The 19,523-nt window shown below is 44.1% G+C and overlaps 1 protein-coding gene across 2 annotated transcripts in view; it reads left to right on the top strand.

Annotated features, from left to right (window-relative positions):
* The window catches only part of ntrk3b (neurotrophic tyrosine kinase, receptor, type 3b), a gene marked incomplete at both ends in the record, with an annotated part of 161,635 nt that overhangs the window by 137,859 nt on the left and 4,253 nt on the right, over nt 1-19,523 (top strand). For both annotated transcript variants that reach the window (XM_084436618.1, XM_084436619.1), the window contains one exon: nt 10,508-10,751. In XM_084436618.1, coding sequence (XP_084292744.1) covers nt 10,508-10,751 — 244 coding nt within the window. The remainder of the gene's footprint in view (nt 1-10,507; nt 10,752-19,523) is intronic.

The following is a 19,523-nucleotide window of genomic DNA, read 5'->3' as shown; positions in this document are numbered from 1 at the left end:
TTTCCTATTGGTATAAGTGGAGCTACACGACCGCACCATACAGTACACTCTTGCTGGACCCAGTAACAAAACTGGCCAGCCACACAAGACACACAGACACAAGCCAGTGCTCCAAGGTGAGACCGTTCCAAAAGTTGAGCCAACCCAAGCACTGGCCCCTCCCTGCCACACTCGGCCTATCACAGCCGAGGGCAAGGAGAGGTACGTGAGAGCCGGACTGGATGCCGTTACATCGTAACATAGCCCGTCCTAGCCTCTCCTAAGGACAGGAGCAGACCGTCACTCACCAGATGGTCTCGCCCTGGAACATTATGTCGAACACCGACTCCTGCTGGCAGCTGTGCCCAGCAAAGACAATACCACAGAGATATATGACATGGATAAAAAATAACAACAGACAAAAAGAGATGGTGACAACCAAGTCGCTGCCACGCAAATGTCCTCCACAGACACACCATTGAACAGGGCAACCGACTTGGCCACGCCCCTCGTAGAGTGTGCCCGAACAGCCTAGGGAGAGGGCGACCCCCAGTCTCATAAGACTTGGAGATGCCCTCACAAATCCCCTGGGAGAGATGCTGTTTAGACAGTGGTGAACCCACCTTCCCCGAGCTGTGACAAACCAACAACTGGGGTGTACTGTAGTTTGGACCGCAGCCATGTGCTGAACATGACAGCGCACGCACAGGACAAGTGTAAGTGAGCCTCTTCCTCGCTAGCATGAGGAAGAAGATAGAAGGCTCTCAGGTCCAAATCCTGTGCACAGAACGCGCCCCCGGACCACTTTTGGAATGAAAGATGGATCTGTGCGCAAAACAGCTTTGCTCCCATCACCCGTGATGAGAGAAACTGTCAGCGCTCTCAAATCACTGACCTGCTTTCCCCATGTCAATGCAAGGAGCAGCGCGGTCTTCATAGAGAGCCACTGGAGAGAGACCTGCTCTATTGGTTCAAACTGCGCCTGATAGACTGATAGACCCTCTGACAGTGCCCTGGCTAACAATGGTAGGATTAGCCCCACTGACTCAGAGAGAACCAGAGGGGACACTTTGCGTTCTCTCTCGAAGAGATCCACCTCGGCCCTTCCCAACCAAGCCCAGTTGAGCTACAATCCGAGGATGTACTGTAGGCTCCACGCACCTGGATGAGGCCCTAGTCGAGACATCAACTCTGCCCCAACATTCAGGCGGCCGGCAATGTGCCACACCATCAGAGACCGGAGGTTGACATGAGCCCATTGCCACAGTGTCACCACTATTGACTTTCGTTGTCTTTTATCATTGTCCTTCTTAAGCTCTGCGTTGTGTTCTGATTTCAATAAAAGACGGCCCCCAATCTCAGAAAATACCACACAGTCCAGTGTCCCTTTTCCAGGTGTATCCCAAATGAATCTCTCCAACACGGGATTTGAGCGACAATCAAAAGCTGTTTATTATAGAAGGTTTAACATCCAAAAGACGATGGCATATAGTCTAATGTACAGCTGACCTGTCTGTATGCTGTCTGGACTCAAATCAAAGCATCTGAGCTCGAGCACAGTTCTTATGGTTTGGGGGCGTTCCACCTCCCTTCTTCCCCGATCAGACTGGTCTGGACTGGTCTGGTCCCTCAGGCCTTGCGAGGTCATGATAAGCTATGCCGCCTCGGCGCCCAGCTCTAACTCTAACCACAACAATTGCTGTTTGGCACAGAATGTACCAGCCCTGGGACAGGCATGTACGGCCCCAGCCGTCTAGAGATGCGTCTGTGATAACAGCAACGTGAGCCGACACTCCCTATTGGAACGCCCTGTGCTGTTACACGCCGGTCCCTCCAATAGACGGCGCCTTGTGCAGGTATCGAGGCGGACGGAGCCTCGATACCTGCATAAGGCGCCGTCTGTGTTGCACAGGATCTAGACGGAGCCGTGCGAACAACCTTTGGGTGTGACTCAGGTGCAGCACACCCAGTGATACCATCAACCGAGCTGCTGCCATGAGGCCCAGAAGGCGCATGATCGATAGAACAGAGACATTCAGAGATGGACGGAAAACTTGGAGACGTCTATCGATTCCCTCCTTGGAATTGGACAGACACGCTCTCATGGTGCCCGTGTCCGGATGTATACCTAAGTAAACAATCTGACGGGCTGGCCACAGAGATCTCTTTTCCCAATTGACCGCAAATCCCAGGTCGGTCAGACGCCTCATCACCGTGGTGGTGTGCTTAATGCCAGAAGAGGCGACAGAGCCAGAACCAGCAGGTTGTCCAGGTACGCGATGATCCTTATACTCTGCCAGCGCAGTGGTCTCAACACTGTCTCCACACAAATAAAGAACGCCCTGGGGGCGAGCGCATATCCAAACGGGAGTCTGGTATATTTGTATGCCACTCCAAGGCAAAATGCAACATCCGAGGCCGAGGAGTTATCAGCACGTGGAAGTAAGCGTCTTTCAGGTCTATACTGGTGCAGCAATCGCCAGGAAGGAACACTTCCAGCATTTGCGGCACCGTAAGCATGTGACAACCTAGAGGCAGTCCTGTCGCAGCCACAACCTCTGGCAGGGGAATGACGACATGATGTGCAGCTTTGAAAGACCCGGGCCTGGGATCACTGGATGACGAGCCGCCAGCATCCCAGGCTTCTGAGGGTGAGTGGTTGTCGGCCTCAGAAAACCTCTCCTGCCTCATCATGAGACGGAGGGAGGGACAGCATCGGCGCAGGCTGCTGAAGCCGACCGCCGACATCTTTAACCACGTCTGAGCCGCCCTCCGTGGGTACAGGATCTTATTCACCAGTGGCGGCGACAGGCAGTTGAACACCTGCACACGGTGAAGCCTCTCCAGAGGCTCACGTTGAACGCAGGTCTGGCAGTCAGGAGACAGCCCCAGATCCACCCTGGCATGCTGCGGCCCCATGCAGCCGAGCGGAGTGGATAACCCATGTCTCTATAGAGGGCGCAGCAACTTTCTTCGGTCAATTGTAGCTGGCTAGGTTTCACAAGCCAATAATAGCTAGCCCTGTGGGACGGAGCTCCACGAAATAGAACAACACGCTTCTACATACCTAATCTGAGTGCTAGCATCAGTGACCAAGGACATGCAGAACAAGCAGGTAATGCAAAAGTTATGTTCCCTAATAACTAGTTACCGTTTATATGCAGTAATTTAACTCAGTTGCTTTTGAAAGTAGTAACTAGTAATGATAACTAACTACAAATTGTCAGTAACTTAACTACCTCTCACACACACACACACACACACGCACACACACACACACACACACACACACACACACTACAATAAGAGTGACCTCGGTATGTACAATTATTATGAAACTCATAATACTCACATATTCTGCTAGAGTATGATTGCCAGAATTGAAGACATTTTGTGATAAAAGAGTTATTTCTGGTGCTACAGCAGGCCAGGCGAGATTTGGAGTGTGAGTGTAGTCTTTGACTTTGGTTTTGATGTCGGAGCCAGGAGTACCTGCAAAGATCAGACGTAATGATGTGGGATTAGGTGTGATATCACTCTGTTTTTGAAGAATTCAGTTTATGAATCATTCCTGAATTGAAAGGCAATCCCTGGAATGATGACATTCTTTCATTCAAGGTGCAAGGCACCACTAATCTGGCTTCTTTGGCCTCCCAGAATTTTGCTATGTTGGTCACAGCCTTCAATTAATCCCTATGCAGATAAGATGTGCTTTGAATTAATCATCGGTCCAAAGAGAGCTCACTGTCTCTCCGCAACAGCTGTGATAGTGTATTTCACATGCAAATTGGCCTTTTTCTCTCACAACCCACTGAACTGTTCCACCTACAGTATATGCAGAGAAAATGTGTTTCTGTTCAGGCATAACTATCTGTGAGGCATGTATTCAAATATAAGCATTATGCAGCAGTGGAGAGAGGGATAGAAACAGAGCGAGAAATGGTAGGAGGGATGGAGGAAGGAAGAGAGAGAGAGAGCTCTCCCAAGTGGTCACCCCATGGTGCCTCTTCTGCAATCAGCCAGTGCTTATGAGGGTGAAGGAGCTCCATTGTGTAATTCCGCAGAGGAAATCATGCTTGTTTTCACCCATGCACTGAGTGCTAGAAAGATTTTTTCAATACCATTACAGTACGACCCCACTTATCCGAACCCAACGGGACCGAAGGTTGTTCGTATCTCTGAAATGTCCGGATGACTGAAACTTATGTTAAAATGCAGCAAATTCAATAAGTGGTATACTTGTTTCATATAGACTCATAATAGACCAATAAATACCCTTAATTACTTGTGAAAATGCATCAAAATTGCAATCAAATAGCCAACTAAACTCATATAGCCTAGCATAATAGACATACAGTAGCCTACTGTATAATAAAATAACCGAATTTCCACTTGAATGCGTGCTTTGAACAAATACAGTACTTTTTTACAGTTTTTTATTAACCTCATAATTATTGGTACCCCTCATTTAGTACTAGCGCAAGTAAGTACATTTTATTTGTAAAGCACTTTTCACAGAGGACCCAGGAGCCAGGACAACAGTCATAGAGAGTCAAATTTAATTGACAAACGCCTGTCTAAAAATAAGCATCTTTAGCTGCTACTTGAAAATGTCCACAGAGGTTGCAGCTCTCAAGTCCTGAGGAAGAGCATTCCACAATCTAGGTACCACAGACTCAAAGGCTTTGTCACCTCTGGTCTTGAGCCTGCTGTGAGGGACAACCAGCAGAGCCTGGTCAGCAGAACTCAGTGACCTGCTGGGAGCATGTGCATGGAGCAAGTCAGACAGATTTACAGTTTCCTGACCAGGCTCTATACATAATTACAAGAACCTTGAACTGGATCCGGAAGTTAACTGGAAGCCAGGGCAAGGAGGCCAAGACAGGAGAAATATGTTCTGCTGGACCTGGTCAACAGCCTGACGACAGCTTTTTGAACCAGCTAGAGGCGGTCCAAGGATGGTTTGCTGAGGAAAGTAAAAAAAGAGAATTACAATATTCCAGGCATGATGAGACAAAGGCATGGATAATCATTTCTAACTCTCTCTAGTGTGATACAATAGATCTGAGTTTTGCAATGTTTCTGAAGTGGAAAAAAGTATGGGTCAAGGACTTGATGTGCTTGTCACTGTGCATAGCCTGATCAAAGAAGACACCAAGATGTCTTATGTCATTACAGTTGAGGGACCCAATACAGCTGGCCACATTAGAAGCAATGCAGTCAGCAGCAACAATGATAACTTTTGTCAGCATTTAGTTGAAGAAAGTTACTGGCTGTCCACTCCTCTATAGCAGACAAACAATTATCAGTCATGTCAGGTTTAAAGGAAAAATAAAATTGAATATTGTCTGCCTGACAACAATGATATCCCTTCAAATTTGCTGATAAGACCAAGAGGAAGCATGTACAGATCGAACAGATTCAGACCTAATATCGATCCCTGGGGCACCCCGCAGTATGGGAGTGGATTCAGACACATGAGGCCCAACAGCCACAGAGAAACTTTTTCCTGAGAGATACAAGGCAAACCAGTCAAGGGCATTCAGTCAAGGGCATTCCCTGAGACGCTGACCAACTCTCTAAGCCTGTCTAACAAGATGCGATGATCCACAGTTTTAAAAGCTGCATTGAGATCAAATAGCGGCAGGATAGAACCTTTGCCAGCGTCAGAGGACATCATGAAATGTATCGCAATCAGAATATTTTTACATATTTGGCATGGCTTGGACATAAGCATTCCCCTGGCGCTTATTTTCACTCTTCCCACAGAGGACTATGTGCAAGTCCTGCCAAACATCTAAAAATATTCAGATTGCGATACATTTCACAGGAGAGCATACTGAGACTGGTAAAATTACTTTCCGTCTCAAAAAAGCACATTCATCATAGTTTTTCAACACATTTACGTATGCCCCATTGACTTACATTGTAGTCCAGTGAGAGCTTGCATAGAAACTGCAGCTAGCGCAATACTGGAACAATCAGTGAAATTATGGAAATTCAGGTTCATGGTAGACAGACCATAAATATGGCTAAATGTCCAAAATAGCACACTACCCCTTTAACATGTGAAGGCCCCACTTCCGGGAACGTTAAACTATTTGCATTCATCATTATTTTTAAAATGATCAGCTGCTACAGAGTTCAGATCGCGCTTCTTAACAAAGCGTTGAGTACTAATTACAGCTTTGCATAGCAATATTATAAAGAAAATACAGAAATGGTCTGAGATGTTAAGGTCACTGATAGAAGACAACAGTTTTAAGACCCTTTGTGATCATGAGGTCAAGGGTGTGGCCTTGGTTGTGAGGGGGCCAGTAACATGTTGACTTAAGTCCCTGGAGTTTAATGAATGGCCTTTGAGTCACCCAAATTGTCAACATGCAGATTAAATTCTCTAGTGATAATAATCTGATTATAGTTTGTGTGGATCATAGACTGGAGTTCTAAAAAATCTGCTAAAAAGGCATTTCTTGGGTGATCTACAGACAGCTACTGCTACTGTAGAACTGGGGAGTGGCAATTTAAAACTACAGTGTGGTATTCAAATAAGGTAAAGTAATCAAAGGAAATATTCCTGCAGCTCAGAGCACCAGTTGCTTTGGTGGCTGTTCCTTACCCCCTTTCCCCAATTCTGGTAGACTGCGAGAAACTGTAGTTTGGGGGAGAGGCATCAATCAAGGCTGCTGATCCATTTGTATCCAGCCAAGTTTCAGTCAGAAACATAAAGACAAGTTTATGTTCTCATTTATGAGAAACATCTTGCCAGCAAGGGACCTGATATTAAGAATTGCCATTGATATGTTCTTTGGGTGGGGGGACTGGCTCGAGATACACTTTGCTAGAGGCACAGATATCAAATTGGCTGTGGATACTTGGTCTGTGGCTGGCTCTGTAGGTTCTTGAAAAAGAGAGGCATTGTAGGTATACCACTAGAAACACTAGGATCACTAAAACTGTCAGATCAGAGTTAGTTACTTTGTCGAAAATACCACCAGATCCATTTGTGTACACTGAGTCAATAAGGTCGGACCTAGGGGAGATGGATCTGTACAATTTTCAACACAATGTCAGCGCCTGATGGAAGAAGCCATGTTCTTAGAGAGCAGCCTGGCCCCCAGCCAGTTTGGGTGGAGACCATCACATTTCAATAGGCTAGGCCTCGCCTAGAACAGGTAGAAGTTGGAGATGAAGCAGACTCCTATTGAAGTGCAGTAGTACTAGCCAAGTGTGAAGCCAGAACAGTCTGGACCATCTCTCAACACCCCTTCGATATGTAGTTAGGGGCCCAGAGATGAGGAGCCATTTTCCAGTGTCTAGCAGGGTATTTATCAGTGCTTTAAAATCATCTTTTAAAACTTCTGGCTGCCGGGCTCTGATGTTATTTGTTCCTATGTGTAGGATGATGGATTCGGCCTTGGCGTTGCCAGCCAGGATGCTTGCGAGTTTGTGATGGAGATCACAGTTGAGCACCCGGGAAACAGTGAACTCTTTAAATGTCTCTGACTATAGAGCTGCCAATAATAATGGTGGAAGTGATTGAGTCAGGGGGGAGGAGTGGGCAAGGAGGAGCTGGCTGAATGGAGGGGCATGGGCAAGAGGCTGGGGAGAAGGACACTTTGGGGGGGGGGCTGTATGGTGATGTCATCTCCATTCCCAGGCGCATCACCTCCAGGCCGCACGGTGATGTCATCTCCGTCTCTGGGTGCAGTGGGTGGGAGATAGGAGGTCCTGGGAACAGCTCCGGTTGGTGGAGCCATCCGGCATGCTGGAAGATAAGATAAAGACTGTCCAGCAACAGGCTCAACCAATCAAACTTAGGCTATAACAAAGAGAGGCTCAAGGCAGTACTTACAGGCCAGGGCTCTTATAAAAGAGCCCACTGCGTTGTTAAACAGATATTAAATAGGCCAGTATAGGGGTAGGACATGGTGATTCCACAACAGAAGTCAACGGCGGAGAGTAGATATGATAGCTGCACACTGTGTAGGTGTCCAGCTGGGAATGAGACTTACCGGCAAAGGCCCAACGAGTGGGCCTGCTGCATGGGAATGACCTCCGGTAAGCATGCGTGTTACCTCATTTTTATACCATAGTGAAACAGTAAGTGATGTACATGTAATGGCTCAATAGAGTTTCTTAAAGGAGAATGCTCTTTTTCGACAACCTGGACCTTATTTATGGCATATTATAAGACGTTTGACTCACCGAGATAACTTTGGTGTAATTCGAAGGCCTGTAGAAGAAATTTAAAATCCAGCGCGAGCCAAGTATATCCATGTAATGGCAGCGGATGGGGCACCGAGAATGCAGCTTCTAAAAAAAATATTTAATATATAAATATAGTTTTCATCAATCTATTTTTATGAATCACTAGTTGTGCTTCCATAGAGCAAGGGCTTGTTGTGGTTTTCACATGCCTCTGTAATATGATCTTTAGAAACGTCTTTAGAAACAAAATTCTAAGCTTCCCCACTTGCTCCAGCACGCATGCACCGACTGGCTATTCTCCGTCTGTAGGCTACACTCGCGGCTCACATTCTCTATGCTACGATTGGCTTCCATCATATTCTAAGTCATCTTCTATATCCTCAAAATCTGGTAAATATTCAGCCATATTGCACACAATATTCCAGGCACCAACAAGCCGATGGTAGCGTAGAGAATGTATTTTCGCTGCAGAAAATACATTTTTTAGAAGCTGCATTCTCGGTGCCCCGTCCGCTGCCATTACATGGATATACTTGGCTCGCGCTGGATTTTAAATTTCTACTACAGGCCTCCGAATTACACCAAAGTTATCTCGGTGAGTCAAACGTCTTATAATATGCAGAAAAAGAGCATTCTCCTTTAAGACTTAGATTAACTTAAATAAGTGGAATTTAATACCTGGCATTATTTTGGTAGGGTTAAAGGAAAATGCTCGTTTTTGACAACCTGGACCTTATTTACGACATATTATAAGAAGTTTGACTCACCGAGATCACTTTTGTGTTGTTCGGAGGCCTGTAGAAGAAATTTAAAATCCAGCGCGAGCCAGTATATCCATGTAATAACGTCGGACGGGGCAACGGGAATGCAGTTTCTCACGCCTCTCCCCCACTTGCTCCAGCACGCATGCGCACAGGCCAGCGCGCAGACTGGCTATTCTCCCTCACATTCTCTGCGCTACGATCGGATTGTTGCTGACGAATGACGACGACAATATTCTCGGCACCAACAACGATCGTAGCGCAGAGAATGTGAGGGAGAATAGCCAGTCTGCGCGCTGGCCTGTGCGCATGCGTGCTGGAGCAAGTGGGGGAGAGGCGTGTAAAGATCATATTACAGAGGCTAAAGACCCCGTGTTTGAAAACCAAAACAACAATGGCTGGCGTTGAGGAATCTCAACTGTAGATTCATCCAATCTGATTGATGAAAACAACCGTTTAGCGGCCGAAAATGGATTTTGAGAAACTGCATTCCCGTTGCCCCGTCCGACGTTATTACATGGATATACTGGCTCGCGCTGGATTTTAAATTTCTTCTACAGGCCTCCGAACAACACAAAAGTTATCTCGGTGAGTCAAACTTCTTATAATATGTCTTAAATAAGGTCCAGGTTGTCAAAAACGAGCATTTTCCTTTAAGGCCAAATTATACTTTTGAAGGTGTTGACAGACAGAAATGACGTCACTATCAACACTTTTTTGTGTCGGACAGGGGTGTCTTATACCTACCAAACTTTCTAATGTCGCAGACGCCGTCACTTTGGATAGCTAAATACTGTAGAAGGCACGTTTGTTGCCATGGATATGCTTCAGCTTCCTTGGTTATCGGACATCCTAAAATAACGAAAGTGCATTTTCTCATCCATCTCTCGCATCTGTTGAACAAGCAGGTAATCCCCTTGAATTTCTCTTTTTCTGTTGAGTGGACGAACCGACCACCTTCTCTTTTTTTTCCCCCTCTCTCAACAAAATCAAATTTAAAATCTCTTCCTCCTCCTATAATCTCATCTATTTCAGCCACCGGCACCGGTGCGGCCATCATTTGCGCAATGTACCCAATGCATCAGCCACGCGTCTGCAAGTTACCATGGAGTTGATCAGACACTTCGCTGAAGTATAAACGCTAAATGTCGATCAACATTTTTTTCTGTCGGCAAACATTTGTTGTACAACACTTGTCGACAGTATAAATTAAGCTTTAGGGTTATTTACAATATTCTTTAAGCTTGCCATGAATTGTGAAACCTTGATTTGGAGGAAATGTATTTAATTAAATCAGTAAATGGTTTTGGTTGGTTCCATGGAACATGAATATACTGTAGTACTGTATTTATCACATGCTGGTACTTGGAGCTGTTCTATAATTATATTCTTAATAATTTAAAAAAAAAATATTGCTTGTGAATTGCTTGTCAGCGCTGCCAGTCATTTTGGAGCCCACTGTACACTCAATCACACAATGTTTTATATTAAGTAAAGGAACTTGGCGAATAAATGTGGTTTTGATTTGTGATTTTCATAGTGATTTCTTGTTGCAGAGCCCACGGGCCTGACGCCATGATCCTGGTGGACGGGCAGCCACTGCAGTCCAACGGGGAGCTGGGTCTCTCCCAGATGCTGCACATCGCCACCCAGATTTCCTCTGGGATGGTCTACCTGGCCTCGCAGCACTTTGTCCACAGGGATCTGGCCACGCGCAACTGCCTGGTGGGAAATGGTCTCCTGGTCAAGATCGGAGACTTCGGGATGTCCAGAGATATCTACAGCACTGACTACTACAGGGTAAGGCTGCTGGGCAGGATGCTGTGCCGTTGACCGGTTATAGGGGACAATCCTATCTGTGATCAGTTGATTGCTTTAGGCGTGTTTGATTTGGTTTCCCCAGTGTGCCAGCTGGGCAGCTTTGGAGACTTTGTCACTGACGGGTAAGTACTGGGTAAGCCAAATTAAACACAGCCAAAGTAGTTGAGAGACACAAATGTGGTTTGAACCCAGGTCTGATGTTTAGCTTTTTTTCTCCCAAATGTTCACTTAATAGCCTACAATTAGGGATGCTCCGATAACGTTTTTTGTGGCCGATACCGATCACCGATTGTCTATGAGCCATATCTGCCAATACACTGCCGATACCAATCTTTTTTGTTTTGTTTTGTTATAGCAGCTGATACCATTACAGTTTCCATATAAATACATTTCATCCATCAAATTGAGTCCAATGTAGGCCAATCCACATTTTATTTTTTTATGCCTCAATATTTAGTTGATCATTATGTAAACAATACCATGTGCGTACATTCTAGGTCGCACAACATGATTCAGCGAAATAACTGGAGTAGTGACCACATTCTACACTCTCCTGAGTCAGAGGATAAAGGATACATTCCAGTGACTCTGCTCCAGCGAACGAACGTACAGTAGGGTACAATACATAGCGTGCTGCAACCTAACTTAACATTAAGTTGCAAGTGAATTGAAATCCCCATCTGGGAACACATTTCCCTTAGTCCAGCATCTATTTTTGTTTGTTTGTTTGTAAAACTACCTTTCAGACTATTTGCAATATGTTTGCAAGCGTTTTGTCCTGCCTTAGCTTGCATGTGAGAGAATGGAGAAATACACACACACTGGGGACAGAAGAGAGAGAGAGAGAGAGAGAGAGAGAGAGAGAGAGGGAGTGTGTGGGAGAGACACGTTGTGTTGAAACTTTTTACCTTGCTTCCCCCAGAGGTAGGCTATTTTGTCCTGGTATACATTGCAGATGGCATGTGTTACATCTGTCTCACACACACACTGTAGTAGTTCCACAGCGCCGACATGTTTTAGGTGTACTTGCATACAACAATGAATTGGCTCACGTTTTTTAGGTTAACGCGCATTTGACCCGTCACTGATTGGTTGTCGTGATCGGCGACTAGAAAGCATTATCGGAATTCCCCCATCTGATATCTTTACTGAATATCTGCTGATTACGATTGCTGGCTGATCTTGTATACATTTCAATATGCATTTGCATTTGATGCTACTTAGCTTTTATTTATTTATTTTTTTACCGCTTTGAATTTTGTTCATCCCTACCCTTTCACACAGTGAGAGAGCTGGGATGACATGCTGTTATAAATGTCTACTCTGTATTTGGCACCTGAAAAACTTCTGCCCATTTCATCCTTTAACTGCATCAGGATGGTGAAAAGGTAATCATACCAGGAGGAACGACGACAGTAATGTTTGACGTTCTCTCTTTCTTTACCAAATTACTCAAAATGTATAAATCAGACAAGTGGATTGTTCCTACAACCAGGTAATGATTATTATCATCATATTACAGTATGTCTGTTTCTCTCTGTCATATAAACATGACTCTGACCTCCATGTCTGGTACCAGCTGAGGTCAAGTGGGCGCAGTGATAGACCACACTTCCTATCAACTCCCTCTCCAGACCTCACAATGCTCTGTGTTACACTATGTTACATGAGGAATTATAATTATGTATCATGAAGGATGTATTCATAGGAAGTGCTGCACAACTATATACATTTATGAAATAAGTGAATCTAGATCTAGAGCACTACAGTACATTCTGGAACAACACAAAGCTTCAACTATTTATCCTATTACAACAACCCATTTACAATCTAAACTTTCACCACTGATGTTGGATGAAATGTATCAGTTCATTTTCTCTTTGGTACCAATTCAAAATAAATATCCTGCAAATGCAGCATTCCTATTGTCCAGAGGCCACAGACTGAGCAAAACAAAGGACAGACTTGAGTAGACGAGACCAGGGACAGGCAGTTGGGCTTCCTCTCCTGGAGCTGAGGGATCTCGGTGTGTCAGGGGCTACATGCCGGGCCTTGCTTGATTCTGATAGCATCTCTGCCAGACTCCACAGAGAGGAATAGTGACAGACACCAGAGATTAGAAGGTCCTAACTGTATTGGACATGTTCCCCGCGTTGAGTGATTATAAATAGGAAACCCTGCCAAGTACACAATCCTCACATCGCTGACTAGTCATATTGACATTTGTTGTCCTCTGGGGCTCTCAAGACACAGGCCCCGCAGAAATAAAGTACTGAGGAGAGAAAGGGAGACAAGATGAGATCCAGGACATTTCACCAGCAGACAATGGGCCTCATTCACCAACGAAATAAAGAAGTTCTTAAGAAGCATTTCTTCTTAAACTGTACTTACGCCGTTTCTAAGAAAATTCTGGCATTCACCAATGGTTTCTCATCTAGGATTTGTTCTCAGCTAAGAACAGAATATACGAACACTGAATAGCAGTCGCAAGTAGGCCATTTGAGTGCGTAAATGTAGACTATGCATTCGACGATTGCAGTCACCTCAATTCTACAGTTGGATGATATATGATTGAAATACAATTATATTTGCATAATTCCCAATAACATGTCCTAATCATAACCATAATTCCCATTTAAACGTGTGCATCAAAATATCTGATATGTCATCATTTAAATAATTTCGCTCCGGATTGCTTGTTATTCGTGTTGATCAGTCTTGAAGATGTGGATAAAAGATTTCGATTGTGTGTTAGTAATTTGTGATTTTGGTGTAAAATAATGAGTGTTGTCTTTTGATTTAATTCTTTGACCGTTCTGCAAAAGCACTGTGAGATTTCGCTGTATAGGCCTACATATAATACCAACAAATCCATGACCATTTCATCATTTGGTGATTGCGGTCACCTCAATTCTACAGTTGGATGTGTGTTAGTGCACTAGACGGAGAGTCTGTGCAAACGACCGGTATTCATTCAGAGAAGTGACATCTGTGCACGACCCTGTAGTTGCATAATCCTTATATGGGGCTGGCGGAGTTTACCTATGCTAATTCAGGTGAGCGACCACAAGCTTTGAACTTGAGAAACCATGAGATTCACCATTAAGAGAAGGCAGGTGCGAACTCTTCCAGCGGTTTACGAACACGTTGTGAATCAGACGGGAGCTTTCCTTAGAAACGTTCTTAGGAAGAAATTTAAGAACGGAACTTAGGGTTGGTCATGGTGGTGTGCTGTTGATGCAGATGAAAAAAAAAGCTGTCTGCCAGCATAAATTGTGAAGCGGATTCTCCTGTATTTTTTTATTATCTCTGAATCTAAAATTTCAGAGTACATTGCTGCATAGTTTGCAATGAACATTTTGATCACGTACAGTAGGCTTTTGAATTGACTAGGATGACCAGTGGCTTTTTTTGTAATGTACATGCACTAAACTGTAAACATCCAATGAATAACTAAGTAGACTGACAACCTGCTATTTGATAATATAATGGATAGTTAATGCCGCAGACATACCCCTTTAAGATCCCCTTTGATGAAGGATCGCCAGACACCTGCGTTCAGAAACCAAACTAGCTCAAACATTCCACCTGAATTATTTATCACAATAAGAAACAGTCCTTAAAAACTCTGCTGATGAGTAAACATAGACCACATTCATAACTGTTGGTGGTACATGGTGGTACAGTAGCTTTCCTAGTGTGGTGGTACAGTACAGTATCTTTCCTAGCATGGTGGTACAGTTGCTTTTCTAGCATGCTGCTACTTTTATTTTATTTTATCTAACTGTTATTTAACCAGGGTTGTCCCATTGAGATCAAATATCTCTTTTACAGGGGAGACCTGGCCAAGAATAGCAGCAAATATAGTTTCAAAATAAATCTGTTTCAACACACTGTCACAGTACACACACTGTCACAGTAAACACACTGTCACAGTAAACACACTGTCACAGTAAACACAGACATAAAGATACAGATTAAGACAGTAAAATGTACAAAATCAAGATAAGACATTTTCACTCATAAAGCCTGGATGCAATGGGATTTATCAACGATTGAAATGCATTCAGAGATACCAGGCTTTGAAGTTTGAGCTCTGACTTCAAATTGAACCAAAACCTAAAAGCTTTCTTTCCCAATTCTGTTCTGATCTTGGGAACAGTCAAATGTAGACAGCCTTGAGAACGGACATTGTAGGCTCCATTATTCAGGATTGAAAGAGATAATAAATAAGAAGGAATTGTCTCAAGAATAGCCTTGTAAATCAAGACATACCAATCGCCGAGTCCGCACGCATATAAAGATGGCCAATTTACTTTAGAATATAAAACACAATGGTGAGTAAGAGCTCCACAGTCAATAACAGGAAGAGGTCGACTCCACCAGTTTTTGTTTCACCCCGAAAGAAAAGCAAGACTTATTTTGGAAATAAAATCCTAGTAGAAGCTTCAACTTCTTAGTAGTATACAGAATATGTGCCTTAAAACACAAGTGGTCATCAATCAAGAACCCCAGGTATTTAAAAGTAGATACTGTAAGAGTTCAATTTGTTGCCCATTGCTGGTGACCATGACATCAGACTGATTTGATCTTGCTAATTTTAAATTAGTAAAAATCATAAGTTTTGTTTTATCAGCATTTAGAACTAGTTGCAGTTGACAGAGTTGTTCTTGCACTCTATTAAACACATTTTAAAGGTATGCAAAAGCTTTTGCAGGCATGTGGGCAAAGCAGTAAATTACTTTGTCATCAGCATAGAAATGAAAAGCTGCATTTGGAATATTCACTCCAATACTATTTACATGTAAAGTATATAATAAAGGGCCTAGAACTGAACCATGTGGCACACCCTTGTGGACTAACTGTACCTCTGAAGTAGCACCTTCTAACTGAACAGCCTGGGTTCTGTCTTTAAGATAGTTTGCAATCCACCCAACTGCATGTACAGAAAACCCAACAGCTGTAAGACACCCAATCAAGATGTCATGGTCGACGGCATAAAAGGCCTTAGAAAAGCCTATAAAAAGAAAAAGACAGCACTGTTTATTATCAAAGGCTTCTGTTATAATTAAGACCTTCAAGGCTGCAGTAGCAGTACTGTTTAAAAATAAAAAATCCTGACTAAAAAGTAGAAAGAATAAAATTGGTAGCCAGGTATTCTTTAATTTGTTCGCTGAAAAGGAATTCAAGGACTTTAGCCAGAACAGACATCTTAGAAATAGGCCTGTAATTATTTAAGATAGTTGGGTCACCCCCTTTCAAGAGGGGAATAGCAAATGCAGATTTTCAGACTTTGGGAATTATATTGGTCAACAAGCTAAGATGAAAAATGTGACACAATGGAACAGCTATGAATTCAGATGCCAATTTTAAAAACAAAGGCTCCAAGTTATCTGGACCTGGTGTTTTTTTTTTTTAATCAAGGTTTTTTAGAGCTTTAGTGACCTCTGATGTGGTAAAAGGGTGAAATTAAAGACCTGAACATTACCAGGGGATTTTCAGAGCAAAACCAGAACCCAGAAGAAATAAAATGATTCTTAAAACAATTTAATATGTCTGCTTTGTCAGTTACCCTGATATCATCAATGAGCATACTGTACAGTAGCTTTCCTAGTGTTCGGAGCATACTGTACAGTAGCTTTCCTACAGTATCATGGTGGTACAGTACATTAGCTTTCATAGCATGCTGGTACAATAGCTTTCCTAGCATGGTGGTACAGTAGCTTTCTTAGTGTGGTGGTACGGTACAGTACAGTAGCTTTCCTAGCGTGGTACAAAAGTAGCTTTCCTACCATGGTGGTACAGTACAGTATCTTTCCTAGTGTGGTGGTAAAGTAGCCTTCCTACCATGGTGGTATAGTACAGTATATTTCCTAGTATGGTGGTACAGTACAGTAGCTTTCCTAGCATGGTGGTACAGTACAGTAGCTTTCCTAGTATGGTGGTACAGTACAGTAGCTTTCTCAGTGTGGCTGTACAGTACAGTAGCTTTCCTTGCATGATGTTACAGTAGCTTTCCTAGCGTGGTGGTGCAGTAGCTTTTCTAGTGTTGTGGTACAGTAGGCTACAATAGCTTTCCTATCATGGTGGTACAGTAGCTTTGCTAGCGTGTTGGTACAATAGCTTTCCTATCATGGTGGTACAGTAGCTTTCCCAGCATGGTGGTACAGTAGCTTTCCTAGTATGATGTACAGTAGCTTTGCTAGCGTGTTGGTACAATAGCTTTCCTAGTATGGTGGTACAGTAGCTTTCCCAGCGTGTTGGTAAAATAGCTTTCTTGTATGGCGGTCCAGTACAGTAGCTTTCCTAGCATGTTGGTACAGTATAATATCTTTCCTAGTTTGGTGGTCCAGTACAGTAGCCTTCCTAGCATGGTGGTACAGTATAATAGCTTTCCTAGTTTGGTGGTCCAGTACAGTAGCCTTCCTAGCATGGTGGTACAGTATAATAGCTTTCCTAGTATGGTGGTCCAGTACAGTAGCTTTCCTAGCATGGTGGTCCAGTACAGTAGCTTTCCTAGCATGGTGGTACAGTACAGTAGCCTACAGTAGCTTTCCTAATGTGTTGGTACAATAGCTTTCCTAGCATGATGGTACAATAGCTTTCCTAGTGTGATGGTAGAATAGCATTCCTAGCATGATGGTAGAATAGCTGCCACTATCTGCTTCAGGCAGAAGCCTACGCCACCGGTTAGAGCCTAATGGGTGTCATAGACTCTGAAAGTGAATTCATGTTCGCCAACATCTGAGCTTGGAAAGTGGATATATTCGCTGGATGGAGGGTTGAGAGTGAGAGAAAGAGAGAGAGTGTCTAGATGGTTATCGTGCCTCTTAAGAGGTCTGCGGGCTCCCCCGGTGCTCTGCGGGTTGTAAAGCGTCCAGTGAGGAGCCTTGCTGGGCCAGTAATCCCTCCCCCGCCATGCTCCTCTACTCTCTGCGCTGCTAATCCAATCATCCCTGGGCCACGGTGGGACAGGCAGGGCACTAATCCAGTTTACACACCAACAACAACAAAAAACTGCCAGGCTCCCCCCCCCCCTCCGGAGAGGCTTGCCTGGGATATGACACTGAGGGGGGGAAATGTGAGAGTAATTATAATTACAGGGGAAATCACTTTATTTTTCATAATGTATTCATTAATTTTTCCCCTTCACGCCCCCCACGCCAGCTAATTACAATGGCCTTGTCACAAAGGCCCAAGGTGATGGCGTGGTATCAGTTCCAGGACCCGCTGTCCGTTTCAGTTTTAGAGCTACAAGGCTGGGATCATTTGAATGCATCTGTGTAGGTTTACCCTTGTGTTTAGTGGGCACGGTGGACCAGATAAGTCATTTAGATCAACTTAATTAATTTGTTTAATCTTTCTAATGCTTCACTATACAGCCCCTGCCAGGCCGCCCACCCCTCTTTAAGCCCACCTATCTTGACTCCAGTCCACAGATTCTGACACACAATTGTATTCTAATATTAGCTTACAGTGCTAAATTGTGTTATGTTAAATAAGTCCAGGTGGTATCAGTTATCCATAAGCCTTCAGGTGGACCATGGGGAATGAAGTTGACTTGGCAAGTATGAACTATAAAACGCCCTTCTAGATAATGATGCTTAAATAGCTCAATGGGCTTGAGCTGTGCTTGAGCTGCGCTTGAGCTGCGCTTGAGCTGCGCTTGAGCTGCGCTTGAGCTGCGCTTGAGCTGCGCTTGAGCTGTGCCATCCAGATAAAGACTGACTGCAGTGTGTAATATGGATCTAGATTCAGAGATACAGCCCCCTGTCAAACATGACGTCACCCATTTAGGGTTCGCTTAATTAGAACCATGCTTTCTTATCATTTGGATCCCCAAAGGCCCCATAATGCTGGCCTCTCTGGGTTATCAGAGGTTCATAGTGAATTTGAGTTAAAATGCAGTGAGGGTGTGAATTTGGATTTAGATGCAGTGAGGTTGTGTGGAGTGGAAGAGTCTGGAGTCAAGCACCACAAAACATGGGCAGAGGGGCGGAGCCAGCACATTAGCCTACCTTTCAAATCCAGCTGCATTTGAACATTATTTCATCGGGAGCGTATAGTCAGGACTAAATGGAAAAAAACTAATTTCAGTAATGCAAACCTCTGTGAAGTGAGAGTTAACGTGGAATAAAGTCCAAGTAAATCGCACCTTGTGTGCCAGATATGCTACCGACAGCTTGCTAGCGTGCAGGACTGGTTAGCAGTACTTGAAAAGTGGAAATCTGCAGTAAGTGACCGATCAGAGGCCAAATCAGCCTCTCTGCACAGCCCTATCTGTGAGGGCTTATCAGCATCTGGTTGAAAATCTGATCGCTTTCTCATTGATGTCCACGAATATCATAGCTTATTCACAGAAATCCTTGCCGTACCGAGAGCTTCTGGGTACTCAGAGTAATGAAGGTGTAGTGATACCTACACATAGCCTTTCCTTGGTTCGGCCATTAGTTAGCACCGACTGTCTGCTTGTCTCTCATGCTGACCAGCCATGGTAAATTATACTAAGTGGCTCAAGCTGCCTGTGACGGAGACCTTGGTTGTAAAAGGACCTAACAAGGTTAAAAGCAATACCAGCAGACCTTGTGTAGTAGATGACTGTGACATTGATATAGAGTGAGAGCAGAGGCACTGGTGTAGAAAATGGTCTGTGTTGACCTCCAGGCCATGTGCATAAATATTGCAGTGTGTTAAATGGAGAAGGGGAATGGAGCTCCATGATATCGGTCTGTTTCTACTTCCCGCCAAGAT

The sequence above is a fragment of the Borostomias antarcticus genome (assembly GCF_949987555.1).
Source record: "Borostomias antarcticus genome assembly, chromosome: 4".
NCBI classification, from domain to species: domain Eukaryota; kingdom Metazoa; phylum Chordata; class Actinopteri; order Stomiiformes; family Stomiidae; genus Borostomias; species Borostomias antarcticus.
The sequence above is the reverse complement of the archived record's forward strand: the minus strand, read 5'-3'. Positions and strand labels throughout refer to the sequence as shown.